The following is a 24,847-nucleotide window of genomic DNA, read 5'->3' on the forward strand; positions in this document are numbered from 1 at the left end:
GCCTAAAAGAATGAACTTGAGAAAACAAGAGAAATGTCAAATGTAATGCTAATTTATGAGTAAATGCAAAACAACTGTATAAATAAAAGCACTGTTGTTCGCTGTTGTAGCATGTCAGCATCACTCACCAGCAACAGCAAGTTACCTACACTAGGAAAGAGAGGTTTACCAAGAACTTTCAGGTGGACAATATCCAGCTATTTCACAGCTAGAGTGCTAATGCTACCAAGTTCTGGTGGAATTAACAGTCCTTTCGATCAATTAGTAATCCATCCATTCCATTTTATGCAATGCCACAGCACATTAAGGAGAACGATATGGAAAAGCAACGGCCCCAGGCTTTTCAAATTATCCAACAGCAATAATGCATATGATCAATGATCAAAAGGCCTCCGGAAGATAGCTTAGTTATCTGAATGATCGATCTTTGCTTTAGAATCAACAGGACCAAAAAGGTTTTGTAGAATAGGATTTATAAATCTGAGGTATTCAATGAAGAGAAGCCCTTTAAGGAATTAACAATTATCCCACATAGATACACAGATTATTCATTAAATACAACTCTCACATCTGGGTTTTATTATACTCTGTAAAATATACACAGGAATCTTGATGTACTCAAAGAGTGCAGGTAAATACAGTATTCAAGCAGTCGCTATTTATATGTACATGCTCATTAATTCTTCAAAAACCCACAAAATTATCAAATAGATCAAAATACTGTCCTGTGTTTCCACACTATGTTCAGAAAACAAGCTGATAATTTACAATGGCATTAAGGTTTCCAGTTTCACAATACAAAAAGGATAAAAGAAGGTTGGGGTCAGTTTATAGCAAGTCATTTGTGTTTTACCTCAACATGCAAGAATATGTTCTTGCATGTACATAAGCAAGTTATAATTAAAAATGTTACTTTGCAATTAAAGCAGAACCAAATAAAGTAAATACCTCTATTTTAACAAATTTCATTTTAGGATCGAGAAATGTATTCCAGTTTTCAGTTTATTCATTTTTTTTTTTACAGTAGCCTGTTATAAATTAGACAAACTCAAGGCAAGCTGTAACTCTAGCTGAAGGACTTGGAATACATTTCCAAAGATTCATCACTGTACCTTTTTGATGAGAGGGAAACCATTTTAACCATCCCCCAGTCACATCCTGTGCCATGAAAGCTTAGGAGGTTTTTGTTTGTTTTTTTAATTAAAAAAATTATATACATCATAGAGGCACAAATCTCATGTCATTGTATATGATGTAGAAGACTGGGCAAGCTGTAGAAAATGCCATTTCCCTAAGGCAGCCTAGCAGGGTGTCAGGATTTTACAATTCTCATTTTTGATGCAGTTTTGCTCATCCAGATAATTACCATTCCTGTATTTTGAATAAAAATATATATTTAAAACAGATTTATTTTCGTAAAAGTAAGCTGTGCAATAAATACTGCATCGCTGTCTCATCTCCCTTTTATTATACTACTGTACAAGTTTCACCCTGACTACTCCTGATTAAGCCAGTACAGCTTCACTACTATAAGATTGTGACAAGTTCCTTTTCATTTCCTCTCAGAGAAACAAAACTGAAAATTAAGTTTTTTTCTCCCATGGTACATTTAACTGTGTTGAGAGCCTGTTAGGTGATTAAAAACAAATAAGACATTTAAAACCAAATCTAACATTAATTGTCAGAAGTAATTTAGGGGTTGGTTAAGACTATTACTTATTTAACCTATTCAACTTTTCAAAAAAAGTTTTTTAAATTAAAAAAGTCTAAGTTATTCATTTGGTCCTTTGGCAATTTGCTGCACAAACAACGCCTTCTGTACCAAACTCAATTATTGCCTTAAAAATGTCTTGGTAAGATTTAAATCTATTGTCTTCTTTGTTGTATAACTTGTTTATTCATTTAGACAGACAATGGTGCCCAGCCTTTTTTAGGATTCTTCATGGCACCATGGACAACCTAGTACATTTTGTGTAATTTTTCTTTTCTTTTGCACCATGGATTTGAAGCATTTCCTTTGCATAACCTACTTTTAAAAGCCTTTGGGAAGTTGCACAAATGTTTCATGTGCACCCATGTTTGTTTTTTTAAAAAACCTCTTCTGGGTGTCCCTTTTTTATATTCAGAAACTGCTTTCTCCAACAACACAATCTTGAAATTCAGCAAGTGAGTTCCTCTTCTGACCTCCAAGGAAGCTTCTTAATAGGTTTCAGAATCTGAGTCATTAAGTTCATCTTCTTCTGTATATGGGTAGCCATCTTCCCTGCCAATGTTGTTGAAACTACAGTAAGAGCTGTGTTCACTCCTGATAATAGGCAAGGAGTCAAAGGTGACAGTTTTTGAGGTGTTGGTGTAATGATTAATGGCATTGAAAGTAAGGGAAGGTAGCGTGGTGCTTGACGAAACAGGCATCATTGTGGCCAGAATGAGAGCTAGGCAATCAGCAACATCCTTATTGGGAGCACAGGCCAAAGCTGGTGTATAACCTAGAGTCAGAATAAAATCATAAATTTCAGATATCGAAGTCCATTCACTTGGTACAGCAGCAAAGTACGATTTTGTTATGCTAAACAGTTTAACCTTGAGTTCTCAAACGGAATCCATTCCAGAAGTCTGTTCAACTTCCGAAAACGTTCGAAAACCAAGGCACAGCTTCCAATTGGCTGCAGGAGCTTCCTGCACTCAATTGGAAGCCGTGTCAGACATTTTGGTTCCAAAGAATGTTCGCAAACCGGAACACTCACTTCCGGGTTTGCAGTGTTTAGGAGCCAAAAGGTTCGAGTTACAAGGCATTCGAGAACCAAAGTACAACTGTACTAATTAAAAACTGGATTATGTGGGTGACAGACAACTGTGTCCGTCTGCCAAGTGGGAATGGGTTTCCATTTGTGCAATGGGACTCTGAGTTAGTGTGCCACCCCCCTGATCTAGCGCAGCTTCTATTTTAGACTGGCCACAACTTTTGTGACATCCAAACTGTGCTGAGTGGAAACAAGTCAACTTCAAACCACAGTTTATAAAGGTGGTTAATTCTCAGCGATTAGCTGCACTTTAAGTTTTGGATATAATGCTTAACTGTGGCTAATCTAATATTGAACCTTCCAATCTCCTTGTAACTGCAGTGGGAAGAAGGTGGGGAGCACGCAAGCCCAAGGTGAACAGCAACACATAATGCTAAACCATGGTTTAGAAATTGCAGGCAAACCAAGTGACCACTGATTTAGATGGTTTGGTAAAATAGGTAAAAGGACCCCTGACCATTAGGTCCAGTCGTGACCGACTCTGGGGTTGCGGCGCTCATCTCGCTTTATTGGCCGAGGGAGCCGGCGTACAGCTTCCGGGTCATGTGGCCAGCATGACTAAGACGCTTCTGGCGAACCAGAGCAGTGCACGGAAACGCCGTTTACCTTCCCACTGGAGTGGTACCTATTTATCTACTTGAACTTTGACGTGCTTTAGAACTGCTAGGTTGTCAGGAGCAGGGACCGAGCAATGAGAGCTCACCCCATCGCGGGGATTTGAACCGCCGACCTTCTGATCGGCAAGTCCTAAGCTCTGTGGTTTAACCCACAGCGCCACTCGCGTCCCTTGTTGTTAAAATAGCATTAGACAAATTCATGGAAAATAGACCCCAACAGATGCCCAGAAGCAGCATACCTTTGAATACCAGGCTTCTTGGAGGCAATATGGCACTGCTGGAAAAGGAAGTGCTATGCAGGCTCTTTTGATTCAACTTTACCCTGTTTAAATTTACTTACCATTTTCATCAACGGCAAGTACACTTGCTCCTTTTCCTAGAAGTTCTTGAACTACAACCGTTAATCCATTTCGAGCAGCAACATGCAAAGGTCTGCAGAGACAACCACCCACAAATCTTACAACAAACACATTAAAAATGCATACAAAGATTACTGTCTGATTATATTAGTATTTTCATTTCTATCCTTGTGAAAAGGTAATTATATACATATTAAAGCAAGCCGTTGCAACTTCTAGAGTAGAAAAAGTGATATCCAAACATTTGAGCATGTTTAAATATTTGTAAGTAACTTGTTATGTATCTGTAGAATTAATCTATTACTACAATACAGAGAGGGTGGGAGTTATAGTCCGGCAATATCTGAAGGACCAAAGATTAGCCAACCTTGGTTTTAAATACAGAATCTATATGGTGTGAGACTAAGCAGTTCTTTGGTTCTCGTGTAACCTGTAATTTTTTTGTGAACTAACTCTTATCCTATTCCAAGCAAACATGAATCAGAGTATAGTAACTGTGTCAGTAACTAGCAAAACATCCTTTTTCTGTCCCTTGTTTTAAGCCAGCATGATTACTATTTTCCTGCCTTGTGACCTGTAAATTATTGCTTCTTTTGTTTACTGTTAATATTTCTATTCTGCTTTGCCTTTGCCGAATGTTTCCATGAGGACCATTTCTTAAAACATTGTATAGATTAAGCTCATATATTGCCAATTATCACACAAAAAAATTTTAGTGAGCACTTTCCCCCATAATCTCCCTGCTCCCACTCCACAACATTCACCTAAATATAGTTTCTTCAATAATAGATTTTCAGTGCTATATGAAGCTGTACTTACGTCTGCAAGGCTGCATTGGTGGCATTGATGAGATTTCTATCTGTAATCTTCTCCAGTATTAACAAGGCACTAGTTTCATGACCCTTTTTTAAAAAGGAAGGAAAAGGAAAATGAGACTCTTTATTCTTCTTTTAAAACAAACATCTATTATTTTAAACCTTGGCAAATTCAACATGTATATTTGAAACAATCTACACAGAGTTTTTATTAGCGCTAAGTATGGTCTGCAGAAGGACACAAGATACTTAGCCCAATATGCTTAGATATTATAGTGGTGAAGACTGCATGTTTCTGTCTTTTACTTCAGTGTCTACAATTTTTGTACCCACTGCTGCCTCTCTTCCTTCATTCCGTTTCTGAACTGTATCATCTTCTTCCCCCCACCCCTTTGCCAAAATGCCCTCTGTATTCCAAGCAGATCCAGTATAAAGGATGATGTTTCATCTGCCCAATAATGGAATAGTTCTGGTAGAGAGTCCAGATCACTGGACACCTTAAAAAGCTCAACAGATGGACTTCATTGTCTTAGCTTTAGATCAGGCATAGGCAAACTTGGCCCTCCAGATGTTTGGGGACTACAATTCCCATCATCATCATCCCTGAACAGTGGTCCTGTTAGCTAGGGATGATGGGAGTTATAGTCCCAAAACATCTGGAGGGCCAAGTTTGCCTATGCCTGATTTATATCATCCACACATATGCATATACAATGCATAATTAACTTATGAAGTGCTCTGTCACAAGGTGTGGTGATTGCCACCAGCATTGAGGTAAAGTGGGCATAGGCAAACTCGGTCCTCCAGATGTTTTGGGACTACAATTCCCAGGATCCCTAGCTAACAGGACCAGTGGTCAGGGATGATGGGAACTGTAGTCCCAAAACATCTGTAGGGCCGAGCCATTGTTAAAAATCTGTTACCTGGCTCAGTGTTGATGCAGCTATGAATGAAGCAAGCATGATAAAGAACTCGGCACCCCACTCAAGGTGTAGTTCTTTCCCAGTGCATTTAAAAGACTACTGCATCACCACTGCTGCTCTAGACCAACTTTATTCAAATGGATAAATGATGAAAACCACGACGAGACCAGCAATAAATCACAGAAGCTCCAAACTGGAAAATGATACATACCTTGCTGCAAGCCAAATGCAGTGCTGTGTTTTTACACTTATCTTGCAGGGTCAGATCGGCTTTAGCGCTGCTAACCAACACCTCTGAAAGAAGTAAAGTGTCACATTAACTGAAAAGATGCATTTATAGACAGAAGATTTATAGTGTACAACTTTTTTTAAACCGTTATCTCATCAGCAGAGATTGTTCCCAACTCGGAAGTGTAAATAGGCCTGACATGATTAAGAACATAAGAGCATGTTTGCTGTATCAGATCCAAAGCCTTTCAAGTTGAGCGATCTGTTTCACAAAGTTGCCAACCGGATGCCTTTGGGAATCCGAATGCAATAGTCTCTCCCGCCACTCAAGTAACCGTTGGTAACATTTTTTTGTTTGTGTGTGCAAATTCCCCTACTGCCCCATGTTTCATCATCCTATGCTTTTCTATCCTCTTAAATCACTTGACAGGTAGCCTGACTTACACTGTGGCTTATCCTGTGAATTAAATTATGAAACTACTGTAGTTGTTAAGAGGATGCATGTTCTTTTGAATCCAATTCTGTTGATTAATAAAAATATTAACCCAAGAAAGTTGCTTGGTTGATCAATCTGAAATCTGCAAATCTGCTTTTAAAAATGGCCTATGCAGTTCTAATGCAGGCTTTTTACGTTAGTAGAATTAATAGTTATTAGTAATGAAAACAGAAAATACACAAGAGTTCTCTTTTTACCAACTGTATTTGTTTGTCCGTTTTCTGCAGCCATCATTAGAGGGGTCTTCCCAGAAGAATCTACAGAGTTTACTTGTGCATTATGGCTGAGCAAAAGCTGTAAGCACTCTACATGGTCTGTAAAGGCTGCTGCATGGAGAGGAGTTCTGGGGAGAAGAAAAAGAGTGCACTTTGTAGATAAAAAGCAGGCTAACAACTAGTATCATATGCATGATTCTACCTAAAAACATAACCCGTCTAGCAGTTGTGGAAAAAACTGCTTTAGAAGATTATGATTTGTGAATTTGAATTATCTCGACACTTTAGAGTCAACTATACACATTTCATTTCCCCTCTTGCCATTTTCATGGAATAACATGGGGCAGGAGATATAGAAAGAGTGGGGTTGGGCAAAGCACCGCAGATATTACAAAAGAGGTCCAAACCCAGATCTCAGCCCAACATATCCAAAGCTGCTTTTCATATCATAAATTATTTTTTTTAAGAGTTTTGGTTTACTGCGTAAAGAAAGCGCAATCCTATATAAGTTTAATGAAGGATTTCCAGATACTTCTATGTAGGATCACACAGCTTTATTTCTTTGTTTACTGAACATATTATAAATTATACATATCACTGCAATGTATAGGGAAGAGAATAGTCCAGTCAGCTTGAAATTATAAGTCAAGTATTAAATCTAGCTAGAACATATATAATAGTTAACCTACCATTGTAAAATACTAAGCTTTTGCAGATATTAAAACATTTAAAACAGCTGTTTTAAATTAGAACACACAGATCTAGACTAAGGCCCATCTGCAATATATATTTAAAGCAGCATCATACCAAAGAATCCTGAGAACTGTCGCTCATTAAGGGTACCAAGAGTTGTTAAGAGACCCCTGTTCCTCTCATAGAGCTACAGATTGGTTTAACAACCAATTCCATTTCCCAGGGAACTCTGGGAACTGTAGCTCCATGAGGGGAACAGGGGTCTCTTAACAACTCTTGGCACCCTGAACAAACCACAGTTCCCAGAATTCTTTGGGGGAAGCCATGACTGTTTAAAGTATGGTACTGTTTACAATGTGTAGCGCAGATGGGGCCTTAATCTAGATTAAACACATGAAACCTGCAACAAAATGTTGTCCAGGGTTCTAACCAGCCATGCTTTCTACCAAGATACTTCATTACATTCACGCTCCACCCCCCTTACTGGAATGACAGTCAGAGAACACAAAAAGCAGCAACTCTGGCTACCTATTAAGCAGAACTGAAAATGCAGAACATTCTTTTTAGTAAATGTGCTTCGGACCTTACCTGGCTTTTCCGTCTGTAGAATTTACAATGCTAGAACCCAGCGTATCAATTAGCATTTCAGCAGCGCCCTCGTTATCATTAATCCTATCAGAAATTTAAAAGGGAATTACTTCCAGAAAAGCTGCAGTTTGTTAAAAAGATATAATGAAATCCATGTAGAAGTTGCTTACACAGCACAATGCAATGGGCTGAAAGCATTTCCTTCCATTTTCTGGAAAACTTCCTGCTCCAAAAGAAGTTCGACACAGCTGTCATGACCTAAAATGGTTTAAATGCCAGATAGCAAATGCAAAATAATACAAATCAGAGGTCTTTATTATGAAACACTAAGTATAAATAGAATGTATAGTTTATTTCTTATGTGTCACATGTTGGAAACTGATGTTTATTTTGGAACACTCCTGACTATCAGGTAAATGTAGCCATAGCTACCATTTTTTCATGGCTACGATGCTGTCACACAGCTACTATTATAGAAATGGGTGAAACCAACAGAGGGTGAGGAAGGAGATAAATGAATTGAAGATCTATTGGCAGAAATATTGAATAGGGTGTGTCTTTTGTGCATGTGGACTCTGACACTTATTTATCTTTTTCCTGTATGTGTTTATTTGCTATCCATGACCCATTCTGTGGCCTGGCAATTGGCTGCTTCCTACAGAGACATCCTGGCACATGACACTTCTAATTAGTCACATGTTCTGGGACCAATCAGCTACAAACTTCCTAAGGTACTTTGGCATGTGTAAATCTTCACAGTATGGAGCATAAGATAATATGTTGCCTCTGCCCAAAATCCTTCTCTAGTTCTCCTGGTGCATTTTAGGATTTTATTAGTTAGCCCTTTCTGATCTGAGAATGGCAATGGAGATTGGAAGCGCAAGGCAGCTTGTACGAGTCACGTGATTCTACACCAGCCAAGTTTTCGCCTTGCCCTAGAATATTTATTCTTAAGAAATGATCATGTCTTATTTACCATTGTAACAGGCCCAGTGCAATGATGTATATCCATGATTGTCTGCAAGGGCAGGTACTGTATCTCCAGATGCTGCTGACTGCAAGAGTGCTCCTAACACCCCAATATGTCCACATGCAGCTGACAAATGTATAGGTGTTCGTCCTCTGCAATCTCGTAGTATGGACTTTGCACCGTGTTGAAGCAGAGCTTCTACACACTCCTCGTGTCCTGTAACTGCCTGGAAAAAATGTAACACAGAAAGCATATATTGCGTCAACGTGTATATAGTCACAAAGAAGAAGAAGGAAAAAATCAATGGTCTCCACAGTTATGTGATCTATCCATTGCTTCTCTACCATATCAGCCCAATCTGTTTTCACATCAATAAATGGACATTTGTGTACAAAAAGGCAGATGGAGCCGGCTAGGAATGTAGGCTTCAAAAGCTATTGAGAGCTGATTTTGCATGTCTCAGGACACTTTCCAAACAGCATTTGTTTCTGTATTGTTAACACTACACCATTTACATTGTAAGCCACTTTGTAATAGTTTGCTATAAAAGGGGAGGGGTATATAATATATATACGGACACGGGTGGCTCTGTGGGTTAAACCACAGAGCCTAGGACTTGCTGATCAGAAGGTCAGCGGTTCGAATCCCCGCGACGGGGTGAGCTCCAGTTGCTCGGTCCCTGCTCCTGCCAACCTAGCAGTTCGAAAGCACATCAGAGTGCAAGTAGATAAATAGGTACCGCTCCAGCGGGAAGGTAAACGGTGTTTCCGTGCGCTGCTCTGGTTTCCAGAAGCGGCTTAGTCATGCTGGCCACATGACCTGGAAGCTGTATGCCTGCTCCCTCGGGCAATAAAGCGAGATGAGCGCAGCAACCCCAGAGTCGGTCACGACTGGACCTAATGGTCAGGGGTCCCTTTACCTATATAACATTTAAATAAAGTGTTCTGGATGCAGACTAAGTTAGTTGAACTTCGTTTCCATTGAAATCAATGACTCTTTAGTCATGACTTGCTTGTTGCGCTGAGCTCTGCAAGACCTCTAAGCATAACTAATTCAGTCTATATCTAAAGCAATGCTTCTCTAGGGAAACTTCAGCAATGCTACCTATTGAAGCAAAAGGTGAGGCAGGGGGCAATGAATGACACACTTACCCCTCTGTGCAATGCTGTTCTTCCCCATTTATCTTTGGCATCTACATTTGCTCCTTTATTAAGCAATGAATAGACACAATCTGTGTGCCCATTGAGAACAGACAACATCAGAGGAGTCCTGGAAGAGAAACAAAAAAACCCCATACATTCTATGTTAACAAGCTCACAAACCTGCTCACGTGGCAAGTTAGGCAACTGTGAAGAGAAACATTAGCAAATCCTAGTTTGACTCAGTCCATAGACTGGAAGGGCTGCTGCACATCTGAATGGAGACAGAGACAAATCTTCTTAAAAGGAGCATACCATATATTAAAGAGCAGGGGCAGGCAACCTAAGGCCCGGGGGCCGGATGCGGCCCAATCACATTCTCAATCTGGCCACGGACCGTCCAGGAATCAGCGTGTTTTTACATGAGTAGAATGTCTGCTTTTATTTAAAATGCATCTCTCGGTTATTTGTGGGGCATAGGAATTTATTTTATTTTTTTCAAAATATAGTCCGGTCCACCACATGGTCTGAAGGACGGTGGACCGGCCCACGGCTGAAAAAGGTTGCTGACCCCTGTTAAAGAGAGTAGGATAGAGAAGCCAGGTCAAAATACAGTTGTGATGCACATTTCACTATTGTTGCCTCATAACTGTCTGCAAGCCACAACCTGAAAAATGTATGCAATGCCTTAGCCCTTTGTTCTTTATTTTATTTGCAGAATGATTTGAAGATCTGCCTGGTAATAAACTATTTCATGGGTTTTTAAATAATGAATGCTCTGGAATAATTCAGCACGGAGTTTCATAAAAGGCCAGCTGGAGGTAATTGTTCAATACTGCATATCTTAATTTGAAAATAAACATTATCCAGAAGAAAACATGGCCACTGGGAATAATAAATTATTATGAAAATGATCAAATATTTTTATTTACATTCTTTATCTGAATCTGTTTCCTCCAGGCAAACCATGAACTATAAATCCAAGAACAAACTTTGGTTATAGCTTCGAGTTTGTCTGGAGTGAGACAAACCATGAGCCTGAGTTTGGATGAAACACTAAGCCAAACCGTATTGGTTTAGATCAGAGCAGAGCAATGGCAGCAGGGCCAGAAGAGGAGCAAATAGTGAAATCTCCTAGTAAAAAAAAGTCTGAAAAGACCAGAAAGCAATTTAGGTATTAAAGAAAACCTCATTATTTGGTTCATAGTCTACTGAAGTATTTACTGTATGTGTTCAAAGCAAATAAATATCAGGCAAATATGAGTATATTTCTTTTTAAAAATCAAATGGTCCTAAAGGATTTTGATTTCATGCTCATGTCAGCCCAGCACTGTCAGCCCAGCACTAGCGAGCTCATTTTAAGAGAAAAATGCAATTTGAGACATACTGTCCATTTCCGTCTTGGATGTCGACAGCATTCTGTGGTTCTGCATTTCCTATCAATAACCGCAGACATTCCGAATGACCATTTGTAGCTGTAAAATATTAACAAATAAAACATTAAAATCATTAAACATCAAATTATTTGAAAAAATATAATTTCTGTTTTAAGACTGTCAGAAGGTACTACTGGCATAAAATACATTTTTGCCAGTGATGCAACCACATTCCATTTATCCTAAGGGTGAAATAATGCAAATTTTGGCTGACAAATCTGGATTAACTAAAGACCTAGGCTTTAGTGGAGAGGGTAAGAGGGAATGGCTGAGATTCATATCACATAAGGGAGTAACTTGCAACTTACAGGATTTGTTTTGCCTGGGTGGGGATTATGTGATCAAGAGGGTTGGGTATAAATCTTTTAAAATAAACTAAATAAAAAAATAGGCTGAGGATCCCAAGTCACCCAGAAAGCACACACATCTTATGTGCTGGGCTGCTTCTTCATGTTATCCATGTAAGGCTACCATCAAAGCCCAAACCTTAAGGGAGACCAGAAAATATAAACGCATACAATTCACTGCTCTGGGTGCCTGAATATTTTTGATAACTCAAAACCTCTGCAAAAACAAATGGACAAGGAAAGGAAGGAGACAGAAGCTCCCAAGCCAATGTAGTTAGAGATATGGAGGCCTGGGTTTAACACCTCTAGTTATAAAATAGGGTTATAAGTAGGGTTATAAAATAAAACCAAATAAAATAACCAGAGTAAGATCAATATAATATATTGAAAGCAATTTTTGTAACTATCTGCTTTTTAGAAATAGCAGAATTAGATAATCTATTCTCTATTTGCAGGTGGCGCTGTGGGTTAAAGCCTCAGCGCCTAGGGCTTGCCGATCGAAAGGTCAGCGGTTCGAATCCCTGCGGCGGGGTGCGCTCCCACTGCTCGGTCCCAGCGCCTGCCAACCTAGCAGTTCGAAAGCACCTCCGGGTGCAAGTAGATAAATAGGGACCGCTTACCAGCGGGAAGGTAAACGGCGTTTCCGTGTGCGGCTCTGGCTCGCCAGAGCAGCGATGTCATGCTGGCCACGTGACCCGGAAGTGTCTCCGGACAGCGCTGGCCCCTGGCCTCTTGAGTGAGATGGGCGCACAACCCCAGAGTCTGTCAAGACTGGCCCGTATGGGCAGGGGTACCTTTACCTTTACCTTTATTCTCTATTTGTAAGACCACTTGATTTAAAAAAATAATAATAATTAAGCAGGGGGGGAATTTGTTAAACATTGTTTAACATTGTTAAACAAAATAAACAAATTTCTACCCTATTTCTACCCTACTTTTCTGCTATGATTTAAAAATGAAGTGTTAAAGGTCTTACCTGCAGCATGTATTGGTGTTCTCTTAACAACATAGTCTTTCACCAAAATAGATGCCCCCTGGTTAATTAGTACATCGACACATTCAACGTGTCCTTTAAAAGCTGCAAGATCCAATGGCGTTCTACCATTATTGTTCCGGACATCAAGATCCAACAAAGACTGCACTAATACTTCCAGAGCTTGATGGTGTCCATGATAGGCCTGAGAAATGTTACAATTTTAGATAGATGGAGACATTACAGTGATAAAAATGAATCAGATTTGAGACAAAAATGTATACTTTACAAAGATGTCTATCAAATGTAGCCCAGGTTTTAGCAAGCGTAAAGAATTATTGATGCATAAACGAACGCAAAGCACAAGTCAAAATTACGTTAAATCACCCAATGCAAAGGTATGTTTATTTTCTAAAAGGCCAATAATCAATATTTGGTGAACTAAATACTTACAGCTAAGTGCAATGGACTAATTGGTGCCCTGTTGTCTGAATCATTCAGCATGTCTGTTCCAGATGTTTCCATTAGCTAAACAAAAAAATATACACGATGAAAGTCAAATTATTTTTAAGTTGACATACATACTTCAACAATGCATGGTTGTCCCACTCTAAATTCATTAACAGAGGGAAAATACCAAAGTGAGGAATTTGTATTTTAAAATTAAAACATGCTTGTTGAGCTCTTGTAACAAAAACAAAGAGCTTACACTTAAACTTTTCAATTCCCCCCCCCCCCGACATACTATAAAACACATTAGAAAGACTTGATGTTAACAAAGTTTTTTGTTTTTTAAAGATCAGTTAATGGTTATAAGACTGGACGAGAAATGGAAGCATATGAGAAGGATGTTCCTTGGCCTGGTTCACATGTCACAGTAAGACAGAGGTATGGTTTACTGTAACTGCATGATGAATATGCTGGCTCCTAGCGAGGAGCTGACACCTACTTTCCTGATTCCCCCAGACTTTTTCAGTCACCAAAGGATGGCAAGCTAAGCCAAAGTTGGGCTCAGCATGTCATCCCAAGCCAGGATTGTGATAAATGTCTCTTCTCCCTAACCACAGCCTTTAACCATCGGATGACCCTCTGCTAACAAGGGGAACGCTTACCGTATTTTTCGCTCTATAAGACATACTTTTCCCCTCCTAAAAAGTAAGGGGAAATGTGTGTGCGTCTTATGGAGCGAATGCAGGCTGCGTGGCTAAGCCAGAACAGCGAGAGGGATCACGCACAGCGCTCCCTCTTGCTCTTCTAGCTTCTGGCTTAACCACACGAAGCCTCTTCAGGGCACGGGGAGCCTTCATCCCACTGCCCTGAGGAGGCTTCGCACGGCTATCCCAGAAGCCAGAACAGCGAGAGGGAGTGCTGCGCAGAGCTCCCTCTCGCTGTTCTAGCTTCTGGCTTAGCCCCTCTGTCCCTTCCCCCACCTCCCAGAAAAGCCCCCAAGAGCCGTGCTCCCTTTAAAGAGCACATGGCTTTTGCAGGAGGTGGGGGAAGGAACAGAGGGCAGCCCCTCAGTCCCTTCCCCCACTTCCCAGAAAAGCCCGCAAGAGCCGCACTCCCTTTAAAGAGCCACACAGAGCATGTGTGCGACTCTTGGGGGCTTTTCTGCCTCCTCAGGGAAAAGCCTGCAAGCGCCGCACACACACTCCACGCGGCTTGTGAAAGGGGGCACTAAGCAGAGCCTGGGATGCATACAGGCTCTGCTCAGTGCTCCCTTTAATAAATATTTTCCCCCTTACATTCCCCCTCTAAAAACTAGGTGCGTCTTATGGTCAGGTTCGTCTTATGGAGCGAAAAATACGGTAATTATAATCCCAGCTTTGGACAAAACACTAAGCCAAATCTTGGCTTAGTTGCTGTGCCACATTAACTTTAAAAGCTAAAGGATCAAAGTAGCTGCAATATCCTCCCTGGGAGCTGCACGATCATGCTATGCTATGGTTTGGCTTAGCATGATGTGTGAATGCAGCCTTTAAGGAATCAAGCTGAATTAAAGAAGCAAGAAAACTACATCACAAAAACTGAGCTAAATAAGAAACAAGCAGCAATTTGTGGTTTCTTTAACTTGTCTACTTGTATCACCAGGAACACCGTAGACAACATAAAAGCTATCTGAACGTTACTAATTAGCTTCTTTGGAAAACAAACTAGAAGAGCCATATGTTTTATTCTGAGTCATTCAACTTTTAGTTAAGTATCTGCTGAATTTCCAGTATAAATAGTGAAATGTCAAACAAAATTAGGCTATAAAGCATTCTGAATATTTGCAATAAATATTTTACAGCAAATGTCTTTATACTTACAACATCTAGAGGTGTTTCACTGGCAATCTGCAATGAAATCCACACTTTAGAGAACAGTTGCTAAAAATGTGAATACAAAACTCCAAGCTTTTTATTAGTCTTCAGAAAATTCATGGTTCTGAATTTAAGTTTATAAAACAACAATTGTAATTCAAAGATGTACACATCTTTGCAGATATGTATTACACTTTGTATCCCAGGGTTTGGTATGCAAATCATGCATGGAACTATCTATAATATCCTCATTGTAGTTAAAGGCAACAATCCAAATGATTATGTTTGAAATAGACTTTACATATTGGCCAAGATTGAAAGAACAATGCTTGTTCTGGGCTTCTGTTTTTTAAACAGCATGCCACACGGCAATCACTTTTCAAACTGTAAGGAATATTCAAAAGGAGATTGTATTATGGTATTGGGGTCTACAGTTCAAAGAAAAAGGGGAAAAAATCACGTCAACATGCTTAAGTAATAAAATAATAGTTCCTCTTTAACCAAGCTTTTTGCTAATTGACACCTTTTTAATGTGGAAGAGGGGATTATTGGATTGTCTTTGTTTTTGTTGTGTCGGTATGTGTGTATACACACACACACACACACACACACACACACATATATATATATATATATATATATATATATATATATGAAAGAGAGTTGTGTACCACCTTGAGATATAGGGTAGTATACAAATTTAATAAATGATAATAAAATAATAATTAAGGCTTCAGAGAAAGCTAAAAGTAGCTTTTCACTCTTGTTTTTCTTTGTAAATGCTCAAGGATAAGATAACAAATTTTATTTTTCATGATTATCTCTTTTTGTCTTTAAAACAACCTGACTTAGGTGTACTTCCTAAGATTTCTCACACAATCTTTATTTACTGGTCAATGTCCTTCACAGTAAATTATCTTACCAATTCAAGGCATAAGCGATGACCATAAGCTGCAGAATAATGAACTGCATTGTATCCTTGCTTGTCTCGAATCCCTGGATTTGCATCATTTCTTAATAAATATTCCAGGCACCTGTACAAAATGAAATGGCCTTTTAATCTTTAATCAATGTCTTCTTCCCTATACACGGATGATTCACTCATTCAATACATTTAGATACTGTTGCTTGTCATAAACAATACACTATAAAGCATTATATAACAAATGTATCATCATCATCATCATCAGTTATTGAATTTGTAGCCCAATCTTCCTTCACACAAAGCTCAGAATGGCAAAAAGATACACAAGCTAAAAACAAAAACAAAACAACATTTTAAAACATTCTAAAAACAATTACAATTCAAAACATCTATAAATATTAAGGCCAGTCGTAAATTCCATACCAAGCCAACTAAAAGCAGTCCTCCCTTACAAAAGGGCAACATTGCACTGTCAAAAATGGTAGGAGACAAATGACTCAAAACAGTGGCAGAGGAAAGAGGCCCCAGGAAGGCATGGGCATGGAGGAGGAAGGAGTCAATGACCACGGATAGCTTATCAGAAATCTTTTCCCCCTGTGTCTATGACTTAGCTAAGCTAAAGGTAAAGGGACCCCTGACCATAAGGTCCAGTCGTGACCGACTCTGGGGTTGCGGTGCTCATCTCACTTTATTGGCCGAGGGAGCCGGCATACAGCTTCCGGGTCATGTGGCCAGCATGACTAAGCCGCTTCTGGTGAACGAGAGCAGCACACGTAAACACCGTTTACCTTCCCGCCGGAGTGGTACCTATTTATCTACTTGCACTTTGACGTGCTTTCGAACTGCTAGGTTGGCAGGAGCAGGGACCGAGCAATGGGAGCTCACCCTGTCACGGGGAATCAAACCGCCGACCTTCTGATCGGCAAGTCCTAGGCTCTGTGGTTTAACCCACAGCGCCACCTGCCTCCCATGACTTAGCTACTCACAAACAAAACAGATCACTATTTGTGGGAGAAAAGTAACTTGACTATCAGTCTTTACTAATCCCTTCTAACAACATATCCCCATTAAAAAAACAAACAAACAAAAACTGCTTGGCAAATTTCATGCTACTAAGGGGTTTGAATATTAAGATTTCTAAATAGTACCATACTTACTTTCCATCAGTGTCTGATGCAGCTGCATAGTGCAATGGTGTACAACCCCTTTCGTCGAGGTCGTTGACACTTGCTCCAGAACCCACAAGGGCAAACAGGCACTGGTAATTACAATTGGCAGCAGCATAATGGAGTGGAGTTCTATGGCACAAGATATCGGATATGTTATTTGTAACAATATTTATACTGAAAATTTATCAATATGCCATGGTGAATTTTTATATTTCCAGTAAAGGGTAGAAATAAGTCTGAAACTTTGTACTTGATCAGTCTTGAAATTTACCAGTAAATATCAGAATACTTGGACATACCCCAAGAGCCTAATTACACTGCAGACAAGTAGATTTCAATGGTAAATGAGTGTCCATTTATATAAATATATAAAAGCAGATACAATACTAAGTGCAAGGGTGGAAGTGACCATTTCAGTGCTTTTCATAAACAAGGGAAAGAGCATGTAATTAGACACTGGTGGCAAGTAAACTATGCTTATTATCCTGAACATTCAAAAGGAGCATCATGTTTTACCTTCCAAATTTGTCTTTCTTATTGAAGTCTGCACCTGTGTTGAGCAGCAGATTTAGGCACTCCAAATTCCTGAAAGTTTTAGAACATGCTTCTCTTAGTCAGACTTCTCTAGAAACATCCCCATGCAATGTCACCCACAATAATCGCAATCTGCAGTTTTCTATGAAACTAGGCTAGGATCCAAAGGATTACAAAGTGTTCCGTATGTCTTTCAGCCATATTCCCTAGGATGGCACCTCCTTAAAAGCTCTCCACCCAACCACCAAGGAATCTTAGGGTGAGATGGCACAAGTGACTGAGACCAGAAGGGAAGATTGCTTGTGCATGGGCTTCTCGGAATTTTAGGCTCTTAGCCACTGTAAGGAATCTTTTAACCAAACAGCAATATCAAATAACTACCAATAAAATAATGCAATATTAACTTCTTTTAATCACAAGCAAATAAAGACCTGTAATCATGGAAGGGAAATAAAGGGCATTAGAGAAGGACCCAGATAAGCTAGATCATTTAGGCTTGATTTTGTTTTACAATGCTTCAAAACCAGGAGTTCGTGAAGAAGCACTTGTTCATAGCTACTTACATATTGTGATATTGTATTATTTTTTATTCTTTGATGGTATCCCTGAGAGTTCATAGAAGAGTGCATCCAGTACTTCAGACCTCATTAAGTATAGTGGGATAGATACTAGACAAACCCCTTACTGCTGTCCATAACATGTTAAATCTCCTTAAGCACAGAAAAATAATATTTTCCAAGTATTACACAGGTAGTACAGATCATCTGACAGACTAACTTTTATGCTGCTGCCAAAAATCCTAAATTTTAAGAAGTTGCTAAAACTGTACATACCCTCCAGCTGCAGCAGCATGAAGACAGGTCCTGCCAAAATCATCTGGAGTATCTATGTCAAAGCCTACAAAAGAAAGGCATTATTCTGTGAAACCACCTATAAAATGCATCTCTCTGTCCAGTTTAGCAGGGTATGCTATGACGCAAATTTCCTTGTATAGTAACTGTAGCATGAATAGTTACTTCTACACAATAAATTAATCCCCCAAAGATGTTCTGTTAATGTATGAAAAAGCTAGCTTTAACCCCACTTTTGTAGCATTGCTGTTGAGCCTTCTCAGACATAGTGTTAAACAATGTCTTAGCATTATGCACAAAAGCTTGAGGGTAACACATTTCTTGCTATCCTCTGGCACAGCTGCAATATATCAACTTTTTGTTTTTAAACTAACGTGTAGCTCCCTAAATGTCCAAGCAAGCTAGGCTCAAGCTGTGGTTTATAATCCTGACTTGCTCATAAACCACAGTTTAAATTAAACACAATTTTCCTGAGTTTGGATGCAGCAGGGTGTTGTGGTTAGTTTAAAATCAGAAGCAAATCTTCCTTATAGCTGCACCAGAGGGGTATGTGGGGATGAAGAAAGCATGTGAGCGCAAAACTCATTTGCATAACAGTAAACCTGGCCCACTGAAAACAGTTATGCCTTCAGATTCCTTCTGCTGCAAGTACTGCTTTACATGGAAAGCAAGATATCTGGGAATTATCACATTTCTAGCACAAGATGCCTAAAATAGAAAGACTGGATGTGTTAAAAAAAAAAAAAAGGAAAGAGGAAATCAAGTTTCCAAACCATACAATTATTGTCCATCAGCAAGAGAGGTTCTGAGTAAAATAAGATCAAATATTCAAAACCAGCCAAATGTCTACACCATAATATAATGTGGGGGATATTGAATTTGCACACTAAAGGTGAAGGGAAAATATTTCCAGTACATGCCAGTAGGGCACCTATGTTTCTGGAATAACTTTTCAATTAAAGAAAGAAAGGCAAGGTGAGAGTTCCATCATTCTAGAGGGTATAACCCTCCAGCAGCTTCCAGACCGATATGCAAGGAACTTAAGACTAGAGTCAGCAGATGTTGCTTTCTAACTAGGACAATCCACAGACCAGAATATCTTACTGTTACCCACTGAACAGACTCTGAACTACGAAACTGTCATAAAGGCAGTCACTTGATTTTCACTGAATTATGCATCACGCTGCATACAAGGAGGAGCAAGTTTTCCTCTGACCTTGCAGTGCATTTCAGAGGTTAAGTACAAGACGATAGGTAAAACACTCTCGTGGGGAGGGGAGACGTAGCAACAAAAAATTTTTAGTTGGCCAACAAGACCAGCTAAAATTAGTTGGCACCTGTTTAAGATGGAACTCCCTATCAGGGCTGCAAAACCAAGAAACTTAAGTCAATTGATTTCAGTGGGCCTACTCTGAGTGTGATTAATGCTGGATATCAACTACTGAATTAAACCCCACACATAAGACATGTAGAGTAGAGGAACAGCATGAAGACAGAGCTTGCTCACAATCATCCAAACCATGGTTTGGAAAATCATCTAACTATAGGCACAGTCTATTTCAAATCACTTTTCACTACAGCGTGTGTTATCAAGATATGGAATAGCCACTATTCCTTAGTTTTATCTTCCTTAGTTAGTTAAGAGTTTATATCCCATGCTTCAGAGTTTATATGAGTAGTGGTTCAAAAGAGTATTAAAACAGAAAAAACCACTGAAGATGGTTTTCCTTTTAGTGATTAACTGTAGCTTTTGTTTGTTAAAATAGAAGCATTTATGTTATCAGCAAAAATATATATTTACTGAACTTTTATTACATGCGTACCCCTCAGAAAGTTAATTTTAAAAATACCATCACCAAGAATAGTCCTTGATCTGCTGACGGCCCTAGTTATATAATAAAAATTGTAGCTTCCAACTCCAAAACAATAACTCTGTTATGCCTATCAGGGAGTGTGAAGAGACTTGGAAGAGTAATACTGTACACTCTTTCTACCAACAGTTATAATTTTATACTATTATCATCAATATCAATGACCAAAAATATCTAACAGGCTCTGTCTAACCAGTAAAAATATGTATCTGATTGAAAGCTTTAGAACGATGGAGTACATTACCTCACAATAAAACTACTCAGTATGTATTCACAGGACTACACAACATTTGCTCTGTTTTCTTTTTATTAAGACCTACCATATTTCCCCAAGATATTGGATTTCAAAATGAGTGATGTGGACAACTGTATAGAACTGCAACTGTTTCATAGCTATAGCAGACTCAAAACTAACAACATACATATAATGTAGGCATTTCAGGGTCAGGGGAACATGCAACTATTCTAACCTACAAATCTAAACAACATATAGCTATTTATCATTGAAAATTAAAGTTCCTAAATTCAAACTAGTTTCACCCCAAAGGAAACATTTCTCTGTGTCATTTAATTCATCCCACCACAAGAAAATATGGTATACACTACCTAACGTATCAATTAATGAAACGAATCAATCACATATAAGGGATGTAAATTTTTCAGAGGTTTAACACATAAATTATCAGCAGTGCTTTTTTTCTAAACCAAAGGGTGCTGGAAGGCACCTCACTCAGAAGACACACTCCAGAGCCTAAAGAGGATATCTATGGGCTTGGAGAGGGAGGTCTCCTCATGAGCCAGAGGAAGCCTTGGTCAGGCTCTGTTCATGAGGCTACCTCAACTGCCTTTGCCCAGGCATGGGATGGGAGGAAGAGGTGGCCCACCCCCCTGCCCGTGTGAAGGCAGCTGACGCACAGGCAGGTAACTTCTTTAAACGCCTCTGCTGAGCGGCGTGTGACTGCTAGTGCCGTAGCTGAGCAGCTTGTGTGAGCCAGAGTAGCATGAGGGCTTGCTCAGCTTTGGAGCGGCTTAATTGACTAATACAGAGCACAGAGATAACTTGGGCAATCATTCAAAAAAGAAAAGGTAAGGTAAAGGACCCCTGGATGGTTAAGTCTAGTAAATGATGGTTAAGTCCAGTCAAAGGAGCTCACCCCGTCGCATGGATCCAAACTGTCGACCTACCGATTGGCAAGCCCAAGAGGCTCAGTGGTTTAGACCACAGTGCCACCCCCTGAATGCAAGCCCCCATATATCTGGGTGCAGGACAAGACTGAAAAAGATTGCATACTGCATTCTGTCTCATAACTAAAACAAAGCAGATTTCCACCACTGGACATTTTATGTGTAAACAGTGAGTGTTCACACCTTTTACATTTAAACTGATCTATGAAGCATCTGAAAAATTCAAGAGCTGGAATTTGTTATAGCCTGAAAAGTATTAATGAGATTATCTATAATTAATTGCAGGTGTAGTACAGTACTTTTTGGTGCATCAGCATACAAAAATGAACTTCATGGCTGAGTGAGAACTTGAACCAAAACCTTGCTACTATGAGTCCACCCCTTGAACCATTATATTGCCAATTAAAATGTCAAACAACCAAAGGTTAACAGGAAAAGGGTTTAAACTTATTTTGAAGAGCCTACCTGAAGACAGCAGCTTTCTGCAACAGTCTGAGAATCCACTTAATGCTGCCAAATGGAGAGGAAACATTCCATGTATACCCCGCCTAAGATACACCATAATCAGACATCACAGTCTCATTACAATAGAAGCAATCCAAGATGTCATGCCAAACTCCTTGTATATAAGGTAGCATTTAACTGCCCTTGTTAAAATAATTAAGGAAAGTAACTAATACAATTAAATGTAACGGTTCAATCTAAATGCAGAGCATTCATTCAGAATGAGAGCCAAATAAAAAATTGAGCCTTATCTATATTTACATTAGAAACGCAGAGGCTGTCTTGCTTTAAGCAGCATACACAAAGCAACATGCAGCATTTTCAAAAGTTTGAATAAATTACAGAAATTTTATTAAGACCTTTATGCAAACTCTTCTCCACAGATGTTTACTGTTCTGTAAACAGTGTAATATTGCTCAAATTCTGTATTATTTATTTGTATAATATTGAGTGAGGTTTTATAGAGGCAATTTGACCGTTTTTCGACTAGATATACATTATATGGGGTAAAGTTGTATCTCTTGTTCATGTTCTAAAAAGGGACAATACTACTACACTAAGACGCATCATTAGAATTAACTTATCTATCTCTCTCTCTCACACACCCACACACCCACCAGTATGACCTTTTGAATTGATATATATTTCATTTTGATGTATTATAAGTGTTTCTTACTTTGCAGTGTCAGCACCACTTGTAATTAATGTGTTGATGAGCAGTTCATGGCCATATCTGGCTGCTATGTGCAAAGGTGTATTTCCATTCTTATCTTCACAATCTATTTCAGCTCCTAGAAAGTAAATGTAAAATAAAGTGTAACCATATATGCGTATGGGCTCAGCAGCATACAGGTTGTTAAATAAATTCACATTTTAGATTATCAGAAAACTCAGAAATTTTCAAAATGTCAAATTGAGTCCAAGGTGTCTGAAGATCCTGAAATCTAACTAAAGGCCACTTGCCATGTTAAGAACAGGCAGAAAGTGGAAGCACAAGGAAGTATGTGTTGTTGTTATTATTATTAAATTTGTATACCGCACTATAATGGTAAAGGACCCCTAGATGGTTAAGTCCAGTCAAAGGCGACTATGGGGTATGGTGCTCGTCTTGTTTTTCAGGCTGAGGAAGCTGGTGTTTGTACACAGACAGCTTTCTGGGTCATGTGTCCAGGATGACTGAACTGCTACTGGTGCACGGAGGACTGTGACAAGCGCCAGAGCGCATGGAAAAGCTGTTTACCTTCTACAGCAATGGTACCTATTTACCTACTCACACTGGTATGCTATTGAACTGCTAGGTTGGCAGAAGGTGGGACAGAGTAACGGGAGTTCACCCCGTTGTGTGGATTCAAACCACCGACCTTCCGATCGGCAAGCCCAAGAGGCTCAGTGGTTTAGACCACAGCGCCATCCGCAGGTCTCAAGGCAGGATAAAATCACAACATAAAAACATGAAATACACAATCAAAATAAAAACAATACCCCCTCAATAACCGAATAACTCAATAACCGAATAACTTTCCTTCCTCCTAATGCTGATAATGACTCCATGATATCCTTCAAAGCAAGTATAAGAAGACTTCTGTAGGTCACAGATCTTACTATAGGAGAATTCTGAACCATAGACTTGCGGAATGGGAAGGGACCCCAAGGGTCATCTATATAGCTGCCATGAGAAAAGCAGCACTATGTTTTTTTGCGTGTGTTTTTAAAGGAAAATGGAAGTGTCAATGTTTGTGGTACTTTCTTTGATCCCAGGGCTGTGTGGGCTAATTTCAGAGTTCTAGAGAAATTTACTCTGAAAGCAAAGCTGCCAGTGTAAAACGTAAAACACAGGTTAACAGCATGATAAAGCCAACTAAAAGATGAGTGAGGACAGGGTCCTCGGAGCAGACTTATTTGCTTGACGCAGGCACTGGCAAACCTGGAAAAAATAAGCGGTTGCCTCCCCAGAGAGAATTCTCCCCCATCAGTTTTTAAGTGCTGTAGCACTAAATTAATGACTTTATATACCCGACTTTAAGACTAGTGTTTTAAAATGCAGGATTAGTGTTATAGGCCTGTAACAGAATCTAGACTTATAAAGGTGATGGAGCATACTGGAATTACAGGTTTTTAAATAAAGTTAAGAGTTTGCTATTGATTTAGTAACCTGAAGATTCCCAAAACAGAAACTTCAAATTTCTGAGATTCATATTTCAGCACACAAGGCAGACAGATGAAAAGGTTAAAGCTAGTAAATGAACTGATTTATTTAAAATGTCAAACCATATGCATCGCATGACAGTAACAGAAACATTAATATTTTAATATGTTTTCTTTTCTTTTACCATTCTGGATGATTGTTTGTGATCTTGAAAATCTTCCATGGATTGCTGTCATATGCAATGGTGTTTTTCCATCTTTACTCTGGGGAAAAAGAAGTCAACCCATGGCTACCAAGTCAATTGACAACATTAGATAGACAACTTCAGTGTTTTATTTTTGCTTCATTTATATTCCTTTCCTGCACTATTGTAACGTTGTGCTAGAGGCTTTTCAACATTATAGTTTTGTAAATATTTGCATTATAACTGCACACAACAACACAGTGAGGCCCACTCTGAACTTATGTTCAGGGCACTTGCTGTTTATACAACAATGACAGCAGACAATCTTTATCACCTAGCAAGGATGCCAGAATAGTTAAAGCAAGCTTTTCATGTACACCTAAGACACCCAAATCTGTTACACCCAAATATTTCACTTGTGTCACCTGACACTTTGGTGTTGACCAGAAACCCACCAGCAATTCATTGCAAATCAGAAGCAATGCTCAACAGAACTATTCCATTCTGGAGGATACTGTATATTTTATATGCAACCATTCCCCTACAATCACATCTTAGAAGTAGGTCAACCTTAA

General features: G+C 39.2%; 1 protein-coding gene across 2 annotated transcripts in view; it reads right to left on the bottom strand.

Annotated features, from left to right (window-relative positions):
• Positions 1 to 556: 556 nt before the first annotated feature.
• The window catches only part of ANKRD28 (ankyrin repeat domain 28), an 84,339-nt gene continuing 60,048 nt past the window's right edge, over positions 557 to 24,847 (bottom strand). For both annotated transcript variants that reach the window (XM_079947980.1, XM_079947979.1), the window contains exons 9-28: positions 24,273 to 24,351; positions 22,619 to 22,733; positions 21,904 to 21,986; positions 18,365 to 18,428; positions 17,514 to 17,582; positions 16,986 to 17,126; positions 15,826 to 15,937; positions 14,910 to 14,936; positions 13,054 to 13,128; positions 12,604 to 12,805; positions 11,232 to 11,319; positions 9,857 to 9,974; positions 8,712 to 8,931; positions 7,906 to 7,993; positions 7,736 to 7,819; positions 6,437 to 6,582; positions 5,727 to 5,809; positions 4,597 to 4,679; positions 3,759 to 3,850; positions 557 to 2,486 (exon numbers count right to left, since the gene is read on the bottom strand). In XM_079947980.1, coding sequence (XP_079804106.1) covers positions 2,200 to 2,486; positions 3,759 to 3,850; positions 4,597 to 4,679; positions 5,727 to 5,809; positions 6,437 to 6,582; positions 7,736 to 7,819; positions 7,906 to 7,993; positions 8,712 to 8,931; positions 9,857 to 9,974; positions 11,232 to 11,319; positions 12,604 to 12,805; positions 13,054 to 13,128; positions 14,910 to 14,936; positions 15,826 to 15,937; positions 16,986 to 17,126; positions 17,514 to 17,582; positions 18,365 to 18,428; positions 21,904 to 21,986; positions 22,619 to 22,733; positions 24,273 to 24,351 — 2,256 coding nt within the window. In that variant the 3' untranslated portion in view covers positions 557 to 2,199. The remainder of the gene's footprint in view (positions 2,487 to 3,758; positions 3,851 to 4,596; positions 4,680 to 5,726; positions 5,810 to 6,436; positions 6,583 to 7,735; positions 7,820 to 7,905; positions 7,994 to 8,711; positions 8,932 to 9,856; positions 9,975 to 11,231; positions 11,320 to 12,603; positions 12,806 to 13,053; positions 13,129 to 14,909; positions 14,937 to 15,825; positions 15,938 to 16,985; positions 17,127 to 17,513; positions 17,583 to 18,364; positions 18,429 to 21,903; positions 21,987 to 22,618; positions 22,734 to 24,272; positions 24,352 to 24,847) is intronic.

This window comes from Podarcis cretensis (genome assembly GCF_951804945.1).
Source record: "Podarcis cretensis genome assembly, chromosome: 12".
NCBI classification, from domain to species: Eukaryota; Metazoa; Chordata; class Lepidosauria; order Squamata; family Lacertidae; genus Podarcis; species Podarcis cretensis.